Here is a 21,719-nt window from a genome sequence, read left to right on the forward strand (position 1 = left end):
AAGATGAACAGTCTAACTTTGACAGGCTCAAGCTAAGTTTAGTCATAGTCCCGATCCTCAAACTACCCGATCTTAGCAAAGAATTCGAAGTGGTGACCGATGCGAGCTCTCTTGCTTTGGGATGCGTACTCATGTAGGAAGGACATCCAGTAGCATATTTCTCTAGAAAATTGGAGACCCACGAGAGAAACTATACTACTCATGACTTTGAATTACTTGTAATTATCCACGCTCTTAAGTTATGGAGACATTATCTACTCGAGAAGAAATTTTCACTAGTAATCGACCATAAAAGTCTTAAATGGATCTTCACTCAACTAGATCTAAATATAAGGCAATATCAGTGGATCGAAGTCTTGGAAGAGTATGAATTTGAGATCAAATATAGACCGGGCAAAGAGAATGTAATTGCAGATGCTTTAAGTTGCATTTATTTCTCAATGCACTTATCTTAGAAGAACCTATTAGAGCTCAAACACTAACTACAATGATATCAATGCCTAGCAATCCCATCATTGAGCTAGCCAAGGAGAAGGTGAATACTGATCCCAAATATCAACAAATGCTGAAGGAAATTCAGAATGAAGAACAAAATTCTAAGCTTAAGACAAAGTATCTTAACTTCTCTGTTGACGAAGGGCTTGTCTACTTCAGGACAAGATTATGTATTCCTTTAAGTCAAGATGTTAAGAAGAAGATACTATGGAAAGCTCATGATTTCGTATTTTCAGGACATCATGGCTATGCTAAAACCCTCAATATCATTGGGAAAAGCTATCATTGGGAAAAGCTCAAAAGTGACGTACTTAAATATGTAATCGAATACTTGAGTTGCCAACGAGAAAGTTAAGTTGCTAGGAAAGCTAAAACCACTTGATATTCCTCAGATGAAACGTGAATTCATTAATATGGATTACCCTCAGTTTGAGGAGGATACAACTCGATCATGGTTATTGTGGACATGTTGACTAAGGTTACGCACCTTATTCCGGTCAAAACTAGTTATAAAGCCTCAGATATTGCCATGTTATTTGTCAAATAAATATTTAGACTTCATGGATTACCAAAGAGAATTATTAGCGATCGTGATTCTCTATTCACTTCACATTTTTGGAAGGGATTATTTGAAGCTCTCGGTACACAACTTTGTTTTAGTACAGCTTATCACCCTTAAACCGATGGGCAGACAGAGCGTGTGAATCAGGTCATTGAAGACATACTTAGGGTATATTGTTGCAAAGAATCTAGACGGTGGATACAATATCTACCTTTGGTGAAAATTGCTTACAATGCGTTCTATCATCAGAGCATTCAAATGACCCCATTTCAAGCTCTATATGGGCAAAAATGCCTAACCCTACTAAACTTCTCTGACCCTACCTTGAAGGTTGAAGCTTCTAAGAAGATGCTTGAAGAGATGGACGAACAAGTTAAAACCATCAAGCAAGATATACAAGTTGCCAAGGATCGGCAGAAAGCCTATTCTGACCTAGGGAGAAAAGAGTGAATCTTCCAAGAAGGGGACAGGGTTTTTATCCGTGTACGTCCAAAGAGGAGTTCTTTATCCTTGGGAAAATTCAAGAAGTTAAGCCTAAGATACTGTGGACCTTACAAAGTCATAAAAGCTCTTGGACCTGATGCTTATAAGCTGCAACTTCTTGAAACCTTAAAAGTTCATGATGTATTTCATGTCAGTCTCTTGAAGCCCTATGTATCTAATCTTGATCATATTCTTGATTATCGACAAGTTGTAATGCTGAGCCGAGGTTTACTTAAACTTCAACTTGATAAAATCTTGGATGTAAAAGAAAGAATCCTAAGGAATAGGACCCTTAGAGAATATCTCATCCAGTGGAAGGATTATCCTAAAGAGGATGCCACTTGGGTTGATGAGGTAGCCCTTATGAAAGAATACCCCCAGTTTCTCTCGAGATGAGGACATCTCGATTTCTCTAAGGAGGGAAGAATGTAATGTCCCCATTACTTAGTTTATTTTAATGTGCGTATATGTGGTGTTGTATATCCATACATGGAAAAAATTGCAGAATCTCTACAGGATTTATAAGAAGCAGGATTGGTTTACTAGAATATTCTGAAATCTCTAATATCATATTTAGATGAATTAATTCCCACTTTGGATGGATCCAAATATATATTGTGATTTATTTTGAAGGGAATAAGTCGTCCAAGATAAAAGATGGATGAAAAAAAAAGTGATTTATGAAAATAATCATTTTCGCCTATTTTTGATGGATTTTTGCAATTCTGTCCACGTTGGCTTGTTAACCATATATGTTGCGATTGTTTTAAGTACCCGGATGACTATATTTGGAGTTCATATGACGAAGTTATGACCCAAATAAGTTGCGAATAGACACAAGGCAGAAAAAACGAAAATAGTGAAAAAAGCTTAGGCTTTAAAGCTAAGCACCTTAAGCTTTTATGAAAAAAAGCAAAGAAAAAAAACACATGAGAGGGAGTGGAGAAAAACTATAAAAGGAAGGACAAGGAGGGGAGAAGAGGCATAAAAATCACAAGTGTGTGTAAGGCTTGAGGTTGAGATTTTATTCCCCATCGCCTTCTTCGATCTTGCCATTGAATTTTGGAGAGAAGGACGTGGACACCTACATCGAGGTTCCAATATCGCGAGTTGCTATGGAGGTTGGCTTGAGTTGAGCTTAAAGCTTCTCGCCTATATTTGAAGATCGACAACAAATTTCCATCCCTGCAGCAAGTGACTTCACGAATCTCTGCACGAATTCCGTGCGACATCTGGCTCCATACCAAGAAAGAGCGACACGAGCAATCTTGACAAGGACGAGACGTTGATCGAGAAGGAGGAGACTCTATTCCGGGAGACGAAGAGACATCATTCTGTTCAACCCAAGGAAGGGGATACGTTGAAGGTTTCTCATCCTCTTCTACTCTGATTTGAGAAGAGAAGACACTGAAGAACTCTATCCTATTCTATCATACTTCTACTCTCATCTCTATTGCGTCTGCTAGAGAGAGTGAAGTTTTTGCTCTCCACGAGGCAAGAAGAATCATCGGTGAGGCCTACATCATTGAATCCCGCAATATTCATCATCATCATTGAGAGTCTTACACCCTTGCCAACGCGTATTACTGCCGTGTTCTACTTCTTGTTCTACGAATCATATTTCTGTCATGGCCTTGAAGAAAAAGTAGAAATCGCGAATGACCCTACTAACGTGGAAGCAAGAGTTGGAGTTGCGAGCATGGGAGTCACTAATGGAGTTTCGGGCGTGGATAACAAACCTTTATCAATTGCGACACGGAGGTTTTTCTAAAAAAGTTCTATTCAAATAAGATAAGTCTCTTGAGAAATATTGACTTAAGGCCAAGAAACTTGGTTACAAGAACTGGGAAGTTAGAGACCCCAAAAATCTAGATACCCCTAGTTAAATTCTAAGGAAAAGATTTTATTCTGTGAAACTCAAGTGTCGATTGTTGCTATAATTAAGCATCACTTGAAAGTTACATGATTGATTGAAGTCATAACTGCTTGCAGATATCAATCTTGTTTGTGATTTTCTAGATTAGATCTTGATTAAATTAAGAATTGGAACAGATAAGAATTGAGGAGCCCTATACCTCCCCCAAGGATAGGTGCTGAATCCCCATACCAAGAGGGGATGTTTTTACCTCCACGGAAGCATGGACCGGCTCCGATGGCGAGAGGTCTCGTAGCAGGGATCGTATTAAGTAGGAGGTGGATAGGGTGTCAGGGGGGCTCTGGCTAGTAAATCCCTTTTCGTACCTAGGAACTACTTGGTTCCCTGTATGGCCCAAGTTCTACTTGGGACATCTATAAACACTAGCTATAGGTGGATTTGATCTTGGTGACGTGCAGATGCAGCGGATGAGGCAGCACACGAAATTGTAATTTTTCTCCTGTATGGGCGGGAGAACACACATTATAGAATATAATCAATGAAATTGTTTTATTCTGATTGTATGTTCGTAAGTAAATTACGTAAACAAACATCTGTATATAAAAGGATTTTTATTAATGAAACTATTTTTATATGTTTCACGTAATGTGGTAGGTAATTAGATAACTAAGAACTTTCATAGAGGGAAGTGGGTGGATGGATTCCCAACGAATCTAGTCCTATGGCAGGGTGGTCTCAGTTAGTGGAGAGGTTTTTTCAAAAACAAATGCTTGGAAGAAACTCTAGGAAGGGTTGATTCATTGACTTACCTAGGGTTTGGTTTCAGAACCTGAACTATAAATTGTCTCAAGGGAAAGGTACAACGGCTGTGCCAGAGCATTGTGAAGGATTTCATAAATCCTTAGTTTGCTATTGGAAAAAAGTGTTGTACTCTATGAACCAAGGGTAATGGCAGTCGCTCCTTCCGGATAAGAAGCTTGAAGGACACCTTCGGATGTGAGCTAGTTGTTGATATGCGGCTGTTAGGTCAATTAGGAACCTTCTTGTTGGTCCTCCGTGGGTACCGGTAGGACGCTTCCCCTGCGGGGTAGACCTAGGGTTAACTAGTTGGACAAAATCTGATTATTCTGGTTAGAGTACGGATGGCGACGGCTAGAAGGTAGAACTCTGGGGGACTACTAAAACGTTATCCGTCACGTAATCAAGGCGGGTACGTTACACTTTACTTCACTGTTGATGTTGTGCTGTGAAGTCTGATACATTAGGTTTGGGGTTCATATGTAGAGACAATGTACAACAACAATTTGCTAGAATCACTCAAAGTTGCAACACAGATACACCATTAAACAGCTTTTTTCTTTTTTTGGGGGGGGGGTACATGGATAGAGTTTGAACGACAAAGACCAGTGCATACAGCCTTCTAATTGCCCACTAACTCTTATTCAATGCTTTCCAAGTTATAAAGCTGTTTGAAAGCTTTCCCAAAATATGCTGGTTTCCAGAAGCTGATCCAACTATTTACTTTGGGCAGCATATGTCCACCTGGGATCCAATTTGCAGATGAGGCACAACCCAAGTCATACTCATGAAGAATAAAATGTAAATAGAGCTAAAGAGGCTCATTCTTGAGTCTGGAACCAGCAGCATAATCGGCAATGCTCATGTCACAATGGTTGGCAACTTATACCACCAATCCACACCATCGTTGTACGCTATTCCTGTTCCTGCCACCTTAGATCATGAATTCAAAGAAATTAGTCTCCCTAAGTCCACTTATTGTCTCTCTATCTTACATTACAACTTAAAGTGAAGTACTTGGTTGGTTGATTCAGAAAATCTAATCTAATCTTATGTTCAAGAAGGAAAAGAGAGAGGGCAGAGTAAGATTGTGCTAGGTGGAGGCAAAGAAGGGGGGGCATGGCAGAGGAGAGGGTCTTGATATCTCTGCTTGTCAGTATGGAGGGAAGGAGAAGCAGAGATGTAGGGAGCTGCAACTTCATTCATGTTTGCTTGTGCTATGTATGGCTACCTTTCTAGTACATTGAAGTAAGCTGCAGCATAGCTTTGTTACTTTTGTGTTTGGTCTATATTTACTAGCACAATTATATGCCGGTTCTTAAGAGTCTGCTTGTACTAATGTCAAGTTTTAAACCTGATTTCTCAGAAAGAAAAGGAACGGGTAGTGTTGATATCATGTAAAGATGAAGCGGATCAACGTCAGTGTATTGCAGAAAAGGCACTCATTCGTGTTGCAACTCTAATTCTTGAGGTTTGCTGTTCCTCTTACATTGTCACAAATTGCTTGGTGCTATAAATGTGAGATCATACTCAACTGCTTTATGTTGGATGGATCCAGTCAAACATTGAAAGGGAGGATGGTGCTGAAGTCGAAACTTGCCTATTAGTGACAGATTTTCAGGCAGGCAGTGTTATTGGAAAAGCTGGTTCCATCATAAAAGAAATTCGGGAGACTTCTGGAGCCAATATTCGTATTATGACAAAAGAAAGTTTTCGCAACTGTGCAGCTGTATCTATGACTGACAGACTTGTGGTGGTATGCTAATCAACTGTTTGGACTCAATGAAAGGCATCCATTAGTACTGTATTAGCTGCAGGTCCTTAATTTTTACACAACGATTTTGGCAGGTTCTTGGTGAAGTCCCAAAAGTACAAAAGGCTTTGAAACTGATTGCAGCCAAGCTGCGGTAAGAGAATGTGTTTATGTTGCAATTTAGATTCTTTGACTACCTTCCCATTCTCGGAAGGACAAAACAGTGTTTCATTCGCAAGTCTTCTGCATACTATTAGAAAATGTGATTGAATAAGAGCACCTTCTTGATTAATTTGTTCTCCACAAAGTGTTCAGCCGTTGCTCTATTTTGATCAAGGCCCATGTCATAAATTTGGTTACTAACATAAAGAGTGTTTCATACTTTCAGGATCATAGGGTTATAGTGCTTTAAACAAAGATCGTTAGATGAGCCTTTTGCCTACTTTCAATTCTTTGCATATATTTGCTTCGTATTAGCCTTCCCTTCTACTAGTTTCTAACCTTATTCTCTCTACACAGCCTACTTTCAGGCAGCCTCTGAAGGTGTTTGGCAGCAGCAAACGCAGCAGAGTGGAGCTCAATCAGTGTTAGACAAGTAGAAACTTTAAATGCAAATGGTGATGATGTGGCAGCCTGGGGAGTTTCGAAAATGCAAAACACAGCAACAGAATGCAGCATCCAGGTTGGGCGGCAGCAAAAAGATCAAAATGCAGGCTTAGATGTGGTTGCTTAAGGTGGGTGACAACTGAACAGCACTAAATGCAAGGTTTTCAGTGAAGATCAGCAGTAAACGCAAGCTCTAGTGGGTAGGCTGCAGCTGCTTAAATGAGCAGCAAGGTGAGGTGGAAGGCTGCGCAGCAGACGCCAGTTGATGGATGATGATGGTGGACAGCGCTGGCTGCGATATCCTCTGCGTGGTTGCATATGGGACACAAACACTATCTAGGATTGTGTTTCTTTTAATAAAGTTTGGTAGTATTCATCAATTAAGCATGTTCTGGGGCTGTTTTAAAGAAGCTAATGCAATTCCAAAACCTCACACCTCCTATGTGTGTGCACATTCTCTCTCTCACATTATTGCAAGGAGGAGTTTTTGGCTGGGTCGCAAGATCCAGCATTCACTTCACTGATCCTGCCAGGGGTCGAATTTAGTGTGCCACCATTACCACCAATCTCCAATGCCTAGAATGGCTGTGCAAAGGAGGGTACTGCATGTTGAGTCTCGAGCAGCAGTCCAGTAGCAGCCCTGGTCATCTAATAGTTGGAGCTGATCATTGTTAGCTAGTGTATCCTCATTGTTCACTGGACTTGCTTTTGTTCAATATTTATGCCATGCTGTCAGCTGACTCCATCATGCACCAGCCAGTGCCTTCCACTACTTGTTCACCCTATCAGCCAGCATAGGCAGCCGCCTGTTTCTCCTATCAATGATGTAAGCTCCCTGTCCAACCCATTAGCCATGCCATCACTTGTGCTGCCCGGACAAATAAATCTCAAATGATCATCCACTATAAAAAAGTACAGTCTACCATTCAAGGCAACAGTGGATGTAAGCCCACAAAGATCAACGTAAATTAATCTAAGAGGCGCCTCAGCTCTATGTATAGATTGCTGAGGAAATGGAGTATGGTACTACTTCCAGAGCTGACATGCTTTATAGATATCTCGAGCTAGCTTCAGGCAAGGAAGGCCCTCAACCATCTCACGGCGAGACAACTCATAAAGAGAGTCATAGCCAAGATGTCCTAGGTGTAAATACCAAAGATGCTCATTGTTCGTAGGCTCCCAAGATATAGCTAATGCTTGGAAGCTATGGAACACAGAGCCCTCAACTATCGGCTAGATAAGAAAATGGGTCATGTTGTATAGACCATTAGACTGTGCCTCACCGCGAGCAATCACTAAACCAGTATGAGAGTCAAGCACCTCAACTATGGCCGGTGATAAGAAAACTACTCGCCCCAACCGGCAAAGCTACTGAATAGATAACAAGTTTACTCCAAGTTGAGAGACATAGTATACATCGTCCAATGAAGCCAGATTCGGATCCTTGTAAGTGGCAAAACTGACGTAACCTTGAGCCTGGATCTTAACTGATATTTTCTACGTGAACCCACTCGGCTGCAAGGGCTGGAGTATGAAAGATGTCCTCTATAGGCATCATGTAATATGTAGCTTCACTGTTCACAATCCAAACACGTGTTGATGTGCTCAACTGTGACTAGTGGGCCTTTGCAATAACCTTGTCGAGAGGCAGCTCACGAATACAAATTCATCCTAGTCAGTCTTAGTAGTATAATTATTTTTGAGACAAAGAAAATACATGTATACACATAAACACATTTTATCAATATAATCAGTACACTAATCGGACATGTCTTTGTGTATTGAGAAATCAAATAGGTCCATCTTCATATCTAATCAGCCTAGGATTCACTTCAGTGATCTTGTCAGGGGTCATCTATATTATGCCCGGTGGCGCAAGGATCGAGACACGCACTGCTTGCCCACTCTTTAGGTTTTTAGATATATATATATATATATATATATATATATATATATATACATATACATATGTATGTATGTATGTATGTATGTATGTATGTATGTATACATACATACATATGCATATATGTATATATATACATATGTGTATATATATATATATATATATGTGTGTGTGTGTGTGTGTGTGTGTGTGTGTATGTATACATACATATGCATATATGTATATATATACATATATATATATATATATATGTATATATATACATATATGCATATGTATGTATACATACATACATACATTATATATATATATATATATATATATATATATATACATATATATACATATATATATATATATATATATACATATATATACATATATATATATATACATACATATATATATATATACATACATATATATATATATATACATACATATATATATATATATACATACATATATATATATATATATACATACATATATATATATATATATACATACATATATATATATATATATACATACATATATATATATATATATACATACATATATATATATATATACATACATATATATATATATACATATATATATATATATATATATACATATATGCATATGTATGTATACATACATACATACATACATACATACATACATACATACATATGTATGTATGTATGTATGTATGTATGTATGTATGTATGTATGCATGTATGTATTATACATACATATATATGTATGTATATATATATATATTATATATATATATATATACATATATATATATGTATGTATGTATATATACACATATATATATATATATATATGTATGTATATATATATATATATATATATATATATATATATATATATTATATATATATATGTATGTAAATATATATATATATTATATATATATGTATATGTACATACATACATATATATATATGTATGTATGTATATATGAAAGTACAAATGTGCTAAGGGTGTGTTCACACCCGTGCACATATAAAAGGCATGATGGCCCTTTATTCCTAACAACCTCCTACCTAAAGGCAATGTGCCTTAAGGGGAGAAAAGAATCAGTTGTACAAAGTTGAAATACATATATCTATCCAACTCCCATCATCTGTCAGGAATGAGCAAACCGCTTTGCTGGAAGACCCTTCGTGAGAAAATCTGTAGGATTATCATCTGTATGCACTTTGGCAAGCTCAATGCTCTTGCTGTCAAGTACATCTCTAATGAAGTGATATTTTACTTGTATGTGCTTCGTCTTTGCATGAAAGACGGGATTCCGTGCTAGCATGATAGCACTCTGACTATCACAATGGAGAATATGTAACTCTGTAATGCCAAGCTCTCCCACCAGCCGTGAAAGCCATAAAGCCTCCTTGCATGCCTCAGTGGTGGCCACATACTCTGCCTCTGTAGTAGACAATGCAACACACTTTTGTAGCCCGGAGATCCAAGAGACTGCTCCTCCTGTGAAGGTAAACATATATCTAGAAGTGGTCTTTCTGCAGTCCACATGACGAGTATAGTCTGTATCCATAAAGCCAACGATAAATGCGTTCTGCTTTCCAAAGGAGATGCACAACTTCTTTGTATCTTTGAGGTATCTCATAATACCTTTCACTGCTTTTCAATGCTTTATACAAAGGTTTGCCATGTATCTGCTAACCACTCCCATTGCAAAGGCAATGTCAGGATGTGTAGCAACCATAGCATACATCAAATTGCCAACAGCTGAAGCATATGGTATCTTGGCCATTTGAGCCTTCTCATCATCAGATGTAGGATTGTTCTCTGCACTGAGTTTCACATATAGAGGCAATGAAACCCCAATTGTTTTTTCCCCCTCTGTATTGAAACACTGCAAAACCTTGGAGATATACTCCTGCTGAGATAGATAGAGTAATGCTTTTGACCTATCTATTAGTATTCACATGCTAAGAATGTGATTTGTACCACCAAGATCCTTCATGTTAAAGCTGCCATGAAGACTTTGCTTCAGTGAGTCCAAGGCATGAGTATCCCTATCAACAATCAACATGTCATCAACATACAAAACCAAGATAATCAGGCTGCCATGTGCAGCCTTCTTGGTGTACAAGGAGTGATCCACTCGACTTCTATGAAAAGCTTGAGACTGCATAAATGTATCAAACTTATGATACCATTTTCTTGGTGCTTGTTTTAACCCATACAAACTTCTTTTGAGTTTACATACCATTTTTTCGTTCCCTTGTTCGACAAACCCTTCGGACTGCTGCATATATATTTCTTCATGCAGATCACCATGTAAAAACACAGTCTTTACATCCATTTGTACGAGCTCCATATCGTCAACTGCTACCGAGTTCAAAATGGTTCTCAATGTAGTCATCTTGACTACAGGAGAGAAAATCTCATCAAAGTTAATTCCATGCTCTTGCTTGTACCCTTTTGTAACCAATCTTGCTTTATACTTTGGTGAGGAACCAGAAGTGACCTTCATCTTGTAAACCTATTTGCATGGAAGGGGTTCTTTGCCCTTTAGGCATTTGCACCAAGTCCCAAGTGCGATTTTTCTCAAGAGATTCCATCTCTAACAACATGGCTTTATACCATTTCTTGTTGTCCTATCTGTCTATTGCTTCCTTAAAGCAAGACGGCTCACCACAGTTTGTCAACATGATAGAATCAGCCACATTGTTTGCACTAGGAACAAATCTATTAGGTTGTCTAGTAGCCCTAGACGATCTTCTAACCCAATGATCATTGTTTGCTGGCTGTTGAGCATTTTCAGCTTGCTGTCTTGGCATTTTAGCATGCAAATCATCATTAATAGCTTGTTGTCTTGGCTGTTATTGCACATCCAGTGGCTTATTATTATGGGCAATAGCTGGTTGATCATTTCCAATATTATTTTGTACATTTATAGGTCCATTTACAGCCTTGCTACTGTACAACAGGCACATTTTGCTGTCCAAAAGGTATCTCTTTCCGGAATACAACCCAACGGACCTCCTCAGTCCTTTCGGGCTGTTTATGCATGTGATCTTCCTGGAAGATAACATCATTGCTGCGTACTACTTTTCTTTTCTCGGGATCTATATCCCATTTCACCCTCGTCACTGTTGGGAATAAAAGGCCTTGTGCCTTTTAAATGTGCTTGGGTGCGTGCCGATGGCTTGAAAGGGATAGGTCCAAAATTTAGAGGTGATAAATGAGTCTCTATCTCACTGACGATCCTTTCTGGAAATCCATATAGCCTCAAAATGTCCTTGACGAACAACATTGCAATGTCGGATGCTTTGAAGGTAGTATTCACAAGAATGATATGAGTGGCCTTCGTCAGTGGTACACTCATCATTGTACCCAAGAAATTGTGTTCACTCTCTCTACTACTCTGCTTGCTCTCACTCTCTCTGCTGCTAGGAAGCACTGAGTGTCTCGATCTTCACGTCCTCTAATCCCAACAAACTGGTATCAGAGCATTGGTTACAACGTTCACATTTCCTAGGAGTGTCAGGTTGCAACACTTGACAAGTGAGCCAGAAGAGTGCACGCTTCTGTTGGAGAAGCATAGGCAGGAGTAAGTCAGCAGGCAGTTGAATGACTGGGCGAGTAGGGAATTGCTTGACGAGTAGTTAACAAGCGTGTGACGGGCTGGGTGAGTAGGCAATTGCCTTACGAGCTATTGACGAGGCTGGGCCAACAAGCAACGGCCTGGCGATTAGGTGACGAGTTGGACGACCAGTCACGGGACCAAGGGGGCGCACCCACGTGATAACCACGCGATTGCACGGTGACTCCAGCGCGGCAGCTGATGGGACCCTTGTGCGCGAACGAGCGGTGTCAGCCCTGACGGGTCAACAGACGTACCATCCAACTTTTTTTTCTCTTAAGTTTTTTTTTTTTTGAAATTCCTCTTTCATTACCAGCGTTTGCGTGCTTAAGCACAAAAGGTCAGATATGTGTAATATTGGCCCAAAAATTTGGGGCTTCTTTAAACTGAGTACCGTTCATGCAAAATTGAGGCATTTGCGCCAGAAATTGCATACATTGTGGGCATTTCAATTGGGGATTTCACCAAAATTGTTGAAATTTTGCTCATTTGAGTGAAATTTCTCAACATTGGACCCATAAAATTTGGGGCTTTTATTGTACTGGTGAAATTCTTCTCAGCTAAGTCAGATTGGCTGACATTGGTGCACATTTGGACGTGAGAAATTTGGGGCTTTTGCAAAATCTTGTGAAATTTTGCTAATTTTGCCAGTTTTATGTTTTCAGGAACATGTAATAATGCAATTGGGATAGATCGGTCAATGATTTTTGGGGGTTTTGCTGAAATCGCTCTATTTTGGCAAAATTGGCCTGTTCTATGCATGTCAAAGACAATGCAGATGTATGCTTGATGCTGCGAGCACAGAAATTTTGGGGCTTTTGACCATGCATGTCAAATTTTATGCTGGGTACATGTACAACAGAAATTGCAGCTAAAATTTGGCATTTCTCATGTAATGTGATGCATTTGCCCTTGGAACAGCTGTAATCAATTGGGAATGCTGTAGCACATGGTTTGGTGCTTCTGAAAATTTACTTACAGATCTGAAGTCTCTGCTTCTACGTGGTCATTTATTGCTGGTTGGCACTTTTTGTAGCTTGGTCACTTGTGTGACAGTTTGGGCCTGCATTTGCTGAATTTTTGTCACATTTCAGCTGAAAATCATGGCTGGCAGCAGTGAGCAGTAATCTCATGCACATTAAGAAGCTTGAAGGAGCACATAACTTTGCAGTCTGGGAAAAACAGTGCTATAATATCCTATTGCAAAAGAAGCAGGCAAAGTCAATTAAGACCAAAGGGGCAAAGCCCGCATATATGGAACATGAAGATTAGGATGAGTTAAATGAGATTGCACGCTCAACCATCGAGCTATCGATTTCTGATGCCTTGTTGTTTAGCATTGAAGGTTTGGATTCTGTATATGCTATTTGGACTCGATTGGAAGAACTGTATGCACAGAAGAGTGCCACAAGCAAAGTGTGTTGGCTGAAAAAGCTTATGGATTTGCGTATGGAAGAGGGTACAACAATGTCTACTCACTTGAGTGAGTTTAACTCCATTTTCAGCCAGTTGGTTACCTTGAAGTTTATGATTGATGAAGAATTTAAGGCTACAGTCTTGCTTAGCACTCTGCCAGAGAGTTGGGATACATTCAGGACTGCTATGAGAAATTTTAATGCGATCCTTTTGTCTGCTAATGTAGAGAGTGTTCTACTCATGGAAGAAATGAATCGGTAGAATAATGCATCTAGTAAGTCTTCCAGTGCTTTGCATACTAGGGGCAGATCAAAGCAGAAAGGCAAATCTGATAGCAAGGGACGCAATAAATCACGTGGCAAAGATGTTGAATGGCATCATTGTGGCAAGAAGGGTCACTTTAAATGTGACTGCTATAAATGGAAGAAAGAGAAAGGAAAGGGCAAGAAGATAGATGATAGCAAGGAAGAGAAGAAAGAGAGTTAGCTTATGAAGAGCAGTGTCAAAATTGATGAGGTGAATGTAGTCAATCATGACAGTGACAGTGGAAATGACATGCTCTTTGTCTCTTCACACTTTGGTGCACATGCTTTACTTGCAAATACAGATGATGACATGAATACTTGGATTCTCGATTTAGGTGCTTCCTTTCATGTCACCCCTCATCGGAGTAGTTCTTTGCCTATACAGGGGGTCAACATGGTGTTGTCCATCTTGGGGACAACTATGCATGTGACATTGTAGGTATTGGTAGAGTGCAGTTGCAGTTTCTGCATGGTTTAGTCTTTACACTTCAGCATGTACGTGAAACCGGCTTGTTCACTGGGAAGGGCGGTAGTGTACAACCAAAATATATAAATGCTTTCACCCAATTTAACAGTCCCCACTTTACCTGAACTTATAGACACAGAATCAAGAAGACATACAGGAAGCTAGAATGCTCTTGTTGCAACACATACACCCTGGTGGCCCCTAAGTTAGGCGTCCCTTGCGGTATTTCTTTATTTTTAAAAAGAGAAAGTACAATGGGCTGTCTTTCACCTATTCTGGGTGAAACTTGACAGCATAACAGTACAATTACTGACCCAAATCAAGTTGACCAGGAGGGGAAACTCTGCCCAAGTCTGAATCTTCTGGTTGGAGTGCAGAATTGATCATTTCAACCTGCTGTATTTACTGGTTCAGACCTGTTCTAAAACCTGTTTACAACTCATACTGTTCCCTGTACTGTTCAGCCCACTGTAATTACTGGTTCAGACCTGTTCTGACACCTGTTCTCAGCACATATTGTTCTCTGCACTGTCCTGCATCATCTGGCCCAAGTGCCCCTTGATTCTGACATCAATTGGGCTCTGAAATAACCTCTGAACAGTCCAGAATCAGAACTGATTTAATGCTGTTTCAGACACTTGCTTGGTGAGGTTACCACCCTCACCTGTTCCTGCTTGTGGGCAGCAAAAAACTGCTCCTGTTCCTGGAGAAAAGAGGCTCTTGCCTCCTGCAAAAACAGCATATTCCACACAGCTGTACCTGAATCAGAAGAAAGGCCCTTGATTCTGCAGCGTAACCATATTGTCAGGGAGAGAGAGAGAGAGAGTAGGAAGCAAGCTCAGCCCTCTGTGCATCATAGACAAGGTAGACCAGCTCTCAAGAGCTCTCCATCTGCAGCATTCCATCTCTCCCTTTCACAAATATGAGCCTCCCATGTATTGAAACTCGTTTTTGTGCTGCCCTCTCTCTCTCTTTTGGGAATTTATGCCCAAATTGTGACACATGGCATACATGTAACAATTTTCCTGTTTAAACCTTTCGGTCTAAAATTCTCCATCCTCGGTTTAAAATTTGACCTCGGCACAGACCAGAAGATTAATCCTCGTACAAAAACGAAGATAATGACGCGAATAGATTCTGGGGTCCAAGTAACTCCCTAAATTTTAGGAGTTGCTTCCATTGCATCCCACTAGTCTTCTAACCATCTTTGCAGACTATGGCTACATCCAAATTTGCAATGTAGCTCAACTGAAAGTGAATTTCCACTGATGACCCCACATGGACTAATCTCTTGCAGATTTGTCCATCTTCACTTTGAACTAGTCTCTTCGAGGCTAGTTCTTCAACACACTTGTCCATATACACTTTCACAAGTCTCTTCCAGGCTTGTCAATCTACAGTGCCATCAGTCTCTTCCAGACTTATACTAGACCTTAACTGTCCAGTCTTGACTCACTAGACATTTCTGTCGGTTTCACAAACTGGCCATGCAACTCAGGGGTTTAGATTTCAAGAGGGATCCTTCCAAAAAGAAAAACGACATACCTCCCTCTCGAAATCGCAAATGTTCTCGTTTGCATGAATGTCATACATGCTTCCAGCTAACCCAGTGAACTTACAATTGGCAGCACATGTACAACACATACATGCTATCAGTCAACATTGTGAACTGAACACACTGTTAACACATGTACGTTCTAATTGTGAAACATGGCAGACTATCATCATGTGACTCCACATCACTGTTTTCAGATATAGTGGTTGGTACATCACAATGATATCCCCATAGTGGCAGATTCTCATTTGATGACTCCACATCACCCTGACTAGAGATGTAGTGACCGGTTCATCAAAATGATATCCCCACTGAGTCAATTCACAAAATACATGCCCGATCGAGTAACCATTGTTACAACATGTATTCAATTCAATAGAAGTAAAAACTGTATTCTTGCAAGCAATACTTACTTCTTTAGCACTGAGAAAACCATATGGACATAATAAGTGTTAACCTGTACAAAATCTATTTCTGTACATAATTTCTTTCTCAAGCAATTGTCACTTTGACAATCTATTTCAGCTTAGAGATACAAGGGGTCAAGGTAGGTTGCAAGCGAAATGCTTCAAGGTAAAGTTCCAACACATTAGGTGACTCTGCAAGTTCACCTTCATCCATCCACTTAGCATCTATAGCTGGATAGTTCTTGAACTTAACCAAATACCTTCTAGCAACTTTGCCTTTCACTTTCCTTTCCTTGTGTGCCAATACCTGTTCTGGAACAAGAATTTCATCAAGTTCCTCAACCTCGGGCTGTTCCTCATCTAGCATATCTTCAGGCACATCACCCACATAGGGTCTAAGAATACTTACATGGAAAGCATTATGAATCTTCCAATTGTCAGGTAGTTTCAGCCTATAGCTGACATCACTAATCTTCTCTGTTACTTGAAAAGGCCCATAGTATCGCATACTAAGCTTAGTGAAAAGACTTTCCTTGCCTTTCCGCTTCTTTAAGCGTGCCTTTTCAAACTGCAACAGTACCCAATCACCAAGGTGAAAATATCAATTCACGATGGTGATGATCAACAACTTTCTTTTGCTTTGCTTGAGTCCTTTCAAGGGCATGCTTAACTTTCTGATACGTTTCACCCATACTTTGCACATACTGATTTGCTTGAAAGATCTTATCCTTTGTATGCAAATTGGGAGGAACCTTTTTACCACCTTCAATAATTTCAAAAGGGGCTTTGCCTGTTGACGTACGCACAATATTATTGTATGCATACTCGACCAAAGGCAGATATTACTTCCACTTTGACTTGTGTTCTGACACATAGCACTTAAGCAGATCCAAGACAGTAGAATTTGCCTCTTCTGACTGTCCATTAGTCTGTGGATGAAATGACGATGAGAACTTAAGCGTTGTGCCCATGTTCTCAAATATGCCTCTCCAGAATAGACTTGTCATCCGTGGATCACGGTCACTGACAATAGACTGTGGCATACCATGATACTTGAAGACATTGCACATAAACAAACGTGCCATCTGATTTGGTTTTATCTTCTTCCTGACAGGAATGAAATGAGCATGTTTGCTAAACTTGCAAATAATAGTCCATATCCCATCATTTCTTGTCTGTGTCCTTGGAAGATCAAATATAAAATCCATAGCTATGCTTTCCCATGGTTTATCTGGAATAGGCAATGGCTGTAAAAGCCCTGGTGCTTTTTGCTTGTCAAACTTGACCTTCTGGCAAATCAAACACTGCCGCACAAAAGCATCCACATCTCTTCTCAAAGTAGGGCAATAAAAGAATGTCTCTACTGCTTTGATTGTTGCATCAATACCACGATGCCCTGCATACGGTGGAGAATGACTCTCTGTCATAACTTTCCGTCTCAATGGCATAGTCACACATAGTCTACCATGCATCAACATGAAACCATCCTTGAGAAGATAATGCTCATGATGTTATCCATTGACAAGCTGATCAAAGATTCTTGCAAAATCTTCATCATCAGCATACTGTTCCTTCATATCATCAAGCTCATGATGATAAGGAATTGACACAGCTGAAATTTGTGGCTTCCTTGACAAAGCATCAGCTACAACATTCTTTTTGCCTTCCACATGCACAATCTAAAAATGGAACATTGACAAAAAGTTTGCCCAACGCATATGCTTTTCTGACAGCTTAGTCTGAGTTAAGAAATAACGCAATGTCTGATGATCTGTTTGGACAACAAAATCTGCCCCAAGTAGGTAGTGTTTCCAACAAGAAAGCGCATGAATCACACAGCCAACAATTCTTTCTCATAGACCTGCATAGTCTTCTCTGGCCCTCGCAAGATTCTGCTTTCATAAGCCACTACCTGGCCATCTTGCATTAACACTGCACCAATGCTATTGCCACAGGCATCACATTGGACAACAAATGACTTCCTAAGATCTGGCAGAATGATCACTGGACTAGAAGTCATCTTTTCTTTAAGAAGATTAAGAGTTGAAATCTCTTTGTGTCCACTGGAAAGAGACTCCTTTCTTTTGTAAAGCATATAAAGGTGAAGCTATCTCTGCAAAATTGCGAATGAACCTCCTGTAATAAGAACACAAACCCAAGAAGCTTCTAACATCATGGACAGTCTTCAAATCTGGCCATGTTCTAATTGCTTCAACCTTAGCAGGATCCATTCGGACACCATCCTTTGACATTATGTGCCCTAGGAACTGGATTTCTTCCAAGAAAAACTCACTCTTCTTGCCATTGATAAGCAACCTATTACTGCAAAGCTCATTAAAAACTGCTTTCAAGTGTTCTCTATGCTCCTGTTCATTCTTTGAAAAGACAATCATGTCATCAAAGAATGTACCAACAAACTGTCTGTATGGATGAAAAATCCTGTCCATCATTTGATTAAACGTAGTAGGAGCATTAGTAAGTCCAAATGGCATTACCAAGAACTCATAGAGACCAAACGTGGTCCTAAATGCAGTCTTATGCACATCCTCTTGCTTAATCCTGATCTGGTGGTATCCACTCTTCAAATCTATCCTGCTGAAAATTGATGCTCCTTCCAAAAGGATGTCGTCAATTCTTGGAATGGGGAACCTGTTCTTGATGGTACTCTTGTTCAACGCTCGGTAATCTATGCACATGCGCCAAGAGCCATCCTTCTTTTGCACTAGGAGCACTGGTGAGCAAAAGGGAGATGAACTTGGCTGAATCAGCCCTTTTTCCAACAGCTCATTCACTTGGCTCAATATCTCTTTCTGTTGGGCTGCACTAACCCTATATGGAGGTCTATTTGGTGGGCTACTGCCTGGCATCAAATCTATTGCATGATCCTCAGACGTCTCTGGTGGCAACTGTGATGGTAATGAGTCAGAAAAACAATCACTGAACTGAGACAAGAAAGTAGACCTGTCTCTTTCTAACATAGAAAAATTTGACTCATCATTATCCTTGATATCACGTGCAAAAATCAAGTATGCAGAAAGATGATTCTTTATTACAGATGTAATGGCAGAAGCCGATACAACAGGTACAGACTCTCCTTTAAGCTTCACATCAAGCACATGAGTCTTTCCCCTATGTTCCAAAGTCAATGTCTTGTTAAAGGCATTCATCACACCATGCTTTCTGAACATCCATGGCATTCCCAACAAGACATCACAGCCTTCAAGTGGCATGATATAAAATTCTTCTGCATCAACATAAGACTGTATATGAAGACGCAGCTTCCCAAGAATGGGTGTCACAGACTTTGAGTGGCCAGGACATGCCAACCCTGCCTCTGCTGTGTAGCCCATCTCATTTGCTCTGATGCCCAAAGTAGAAGCCAACTCTGGTGAGATAAAGTTTGCCTTAGCTCCAGGATCAAAGAAAATAAGTACATGTTGATCCCTAAGTTTACCCCAAGCTCTGCAAAGCTCATTAGCATCCGAGTGTGGCTTGTCTCCGAGCATACTTGGCACTAAACCTGTTGAAGGTTTGGGCTTCTTTCCTTTCTTGTCCTCTTTATCATCATCATCTGATCTCTTATTCTTGTCCGGACAATTAGACGCAATACGACCAGTCTGCTCACAGATAAAGCACTTCCTCTCAGCCATTAAAGCCTTTCTCTCTTCAAGAGACTTGCGCACAAAAGGTTTCTTCTGGTCCTTTGACTGCTGTCCAGAGGACTTGGTAATTTCTTCTTGAACTGCCAAGGTTTACCTGTGCTTTGAGAATTCTGATAAACCTGTTTACCAAATGGCTTATTTGCTAAAAAATTTTCAGATTTGTCTTGTTTAATGCTGCCCCCAAAACCACTTGACTATCCCAACAACAATGCATTTCCTGTAGTGGCATTCTCAATTAACTGAGTCAAAGTGGTGACCTTTGTCTTTGGACAATAATTCCAAAGTTCCTTGGGCAGCCCACAGCAATATTTATCTATCTGCTCGGTCAATGGCACAACCCTGTAAGAAGTGACTGGAAGCAAAGCCTTCCAAAACTTCTTGTTATAGTCTTCCAGATCCTTGCATTTAGATGCATCCAAATTGTGCCAAGTTGACATAACATCGATCTCAAATTCATTGGTCAACCAAGCAGAAGCAAATACTTGCTTAAAGTAAGTCCAAGTGGTAGGAGCTTGTCCTTGCATCAACAGTGTACTCCACCACTGACTAGCATTGTCCTTAAGAAAAGTGGCAGCTTTTTGAACCTTAGAAGGCTTTGTAAAGTTTCCCCCTGCAAATGCGGCATCAAACTGCTGTAAGAAAGAGAGAGCCTTAGTCCTATCTTCAAATCCTCGAAAGATGTCAAATTGTACGGCTGCACCACCTTCCTTGTATGGCTTTGGCTTCTCATGAGCCATCAAAGGATCCGTAGGATATGCCTGTAACATAGGAACACTAACAGGTGGCATAGGAGTTGGCTGACCACTGACTACAGGGCTTGTAGACACAATACTTGCTTGCTGGTTTTGATAACCAGCCATACCAAAAGTGCCCTGTGGCATGCCAAAACTGCCCTGAACACCTTGAAATCCAGGCTTCATGCCTATATTACCATACATGGGGTTTGGCATAAAACCCTGTGTACCCCCAAACATTGTTCTTGGTACATAAATTTGGTTTCCAGGCGCATAACCAGCCATACTCTGAAATACAGATCCACCTTCAAAGTACCCAAGATGTACAGAAGTTGGTGGGAAAACCTGTGGTAAAGCCTAAAAACTGTTTCCCTGTCCATTTATGCCAATATTTGGCTGTTGTAATCTTTTCTCCTCTTATGGCACATTGCCTTTAGGTGGGAGGTTGTTGGGAATAAAGGCCCTCTTGCCTTTTAAATGTGCTCAGGTGTGAACACACCCTTAGCACTTGTACTTTCATGTATATATATCTATCTATAAACCTAAAGTGGTATACTTGTCATTGTACCCAAAACATCGTGTTCACTCTCTCCACTACTTTGCTCATTCTCACTCTCTCTGTTACTAGCAAGCATTGAGTGTCTCGATCTTCGCGCCCTCTGATTACGTTAGTCACCATATCCTAGAAAAATGCATTCATTGGAGTTTGGCTGAAGTTTGTTCCGTTTTTCTTTATGAATGTGCACAGATGCTTTGCAACCAAATATTTTCAAGTGTGCATACGAAGGTGGCTTGCCCGACCACACTTCTTGGGGAACTCCATCCCCCCTCCCCTTGCAAATACCTGTTTGGTGGCCGATTAATCAAGTGTACGGCTGTCATAATAGCCTCCGCCCAAAAACCATGGGGCAATGCAGCATGAGACAACATTGCATAGACCTTATCCTGTATGGTCACATTCATACGCTTTGCAACTCCATTTTGGGGTGGATTATGAGGGGCAATGAGCTTTCTCTTTATCCCTTTGCTGTCACAAAATGCCTGAAAGGCCTTGGGCACATATTTCCCAC

At 40.1% G+C, this 21,719-nt stretch overlaps 1 protein-coding gene and 2 pseudogenes across 1 annotated transcript in view; 1 reads left to right on the top strand and 2 right to left on the bottom strand.

The window, feature by feature from the left end:
* The window catches only part of LOC148031672 (uncharacterized), a 78,822-nt gene that overhangs the window by 35,483 nt on the left and 21,620 nt on the right, over positions 1-21,719 (top strand). The window contains exons 2-4 of the mRNA XM_087685253.1: positions 5,581-5,685; positions 5,773-5,970; positions 6,063-6,121. Of these exons, the coding sequence (XP_087541379.1) occupies positions 5,581-5,685; positions 5,773-5,970; positions 6,063-6,121 (362 nt within the window). The remainder of the gene's footprint in view (positions 1-5,580; positions 5,686-5,772; positions 5,971-6,062; positions 6,122-21,719) is intronic.
* LOC148031673 (uncharacterized) lies at positions 16,355-16,945 on the bottom strand (annotated as a pseudogene).
* Positions 17,064-20,934, bottom strand: LOC148031674 (uncharacterized; annotated as a pseudogene).

This window comes from Lygodium microphyllum, chromosome 9, assembly GCF_053477565.2.
Source record: "Lygodium microphyllum isolate KBCC chromosome 9, Lygodium_microphyllum_v1.1.10, whole genome shotgun sequence".
Classification (NCBI taxonomy): Eukaryota; Viridiplantae; Streptophyta; class Polypodiopsida; order Schizaeales; family Lygodiaceae; genus Lygodium; species Lygodium microphyllum.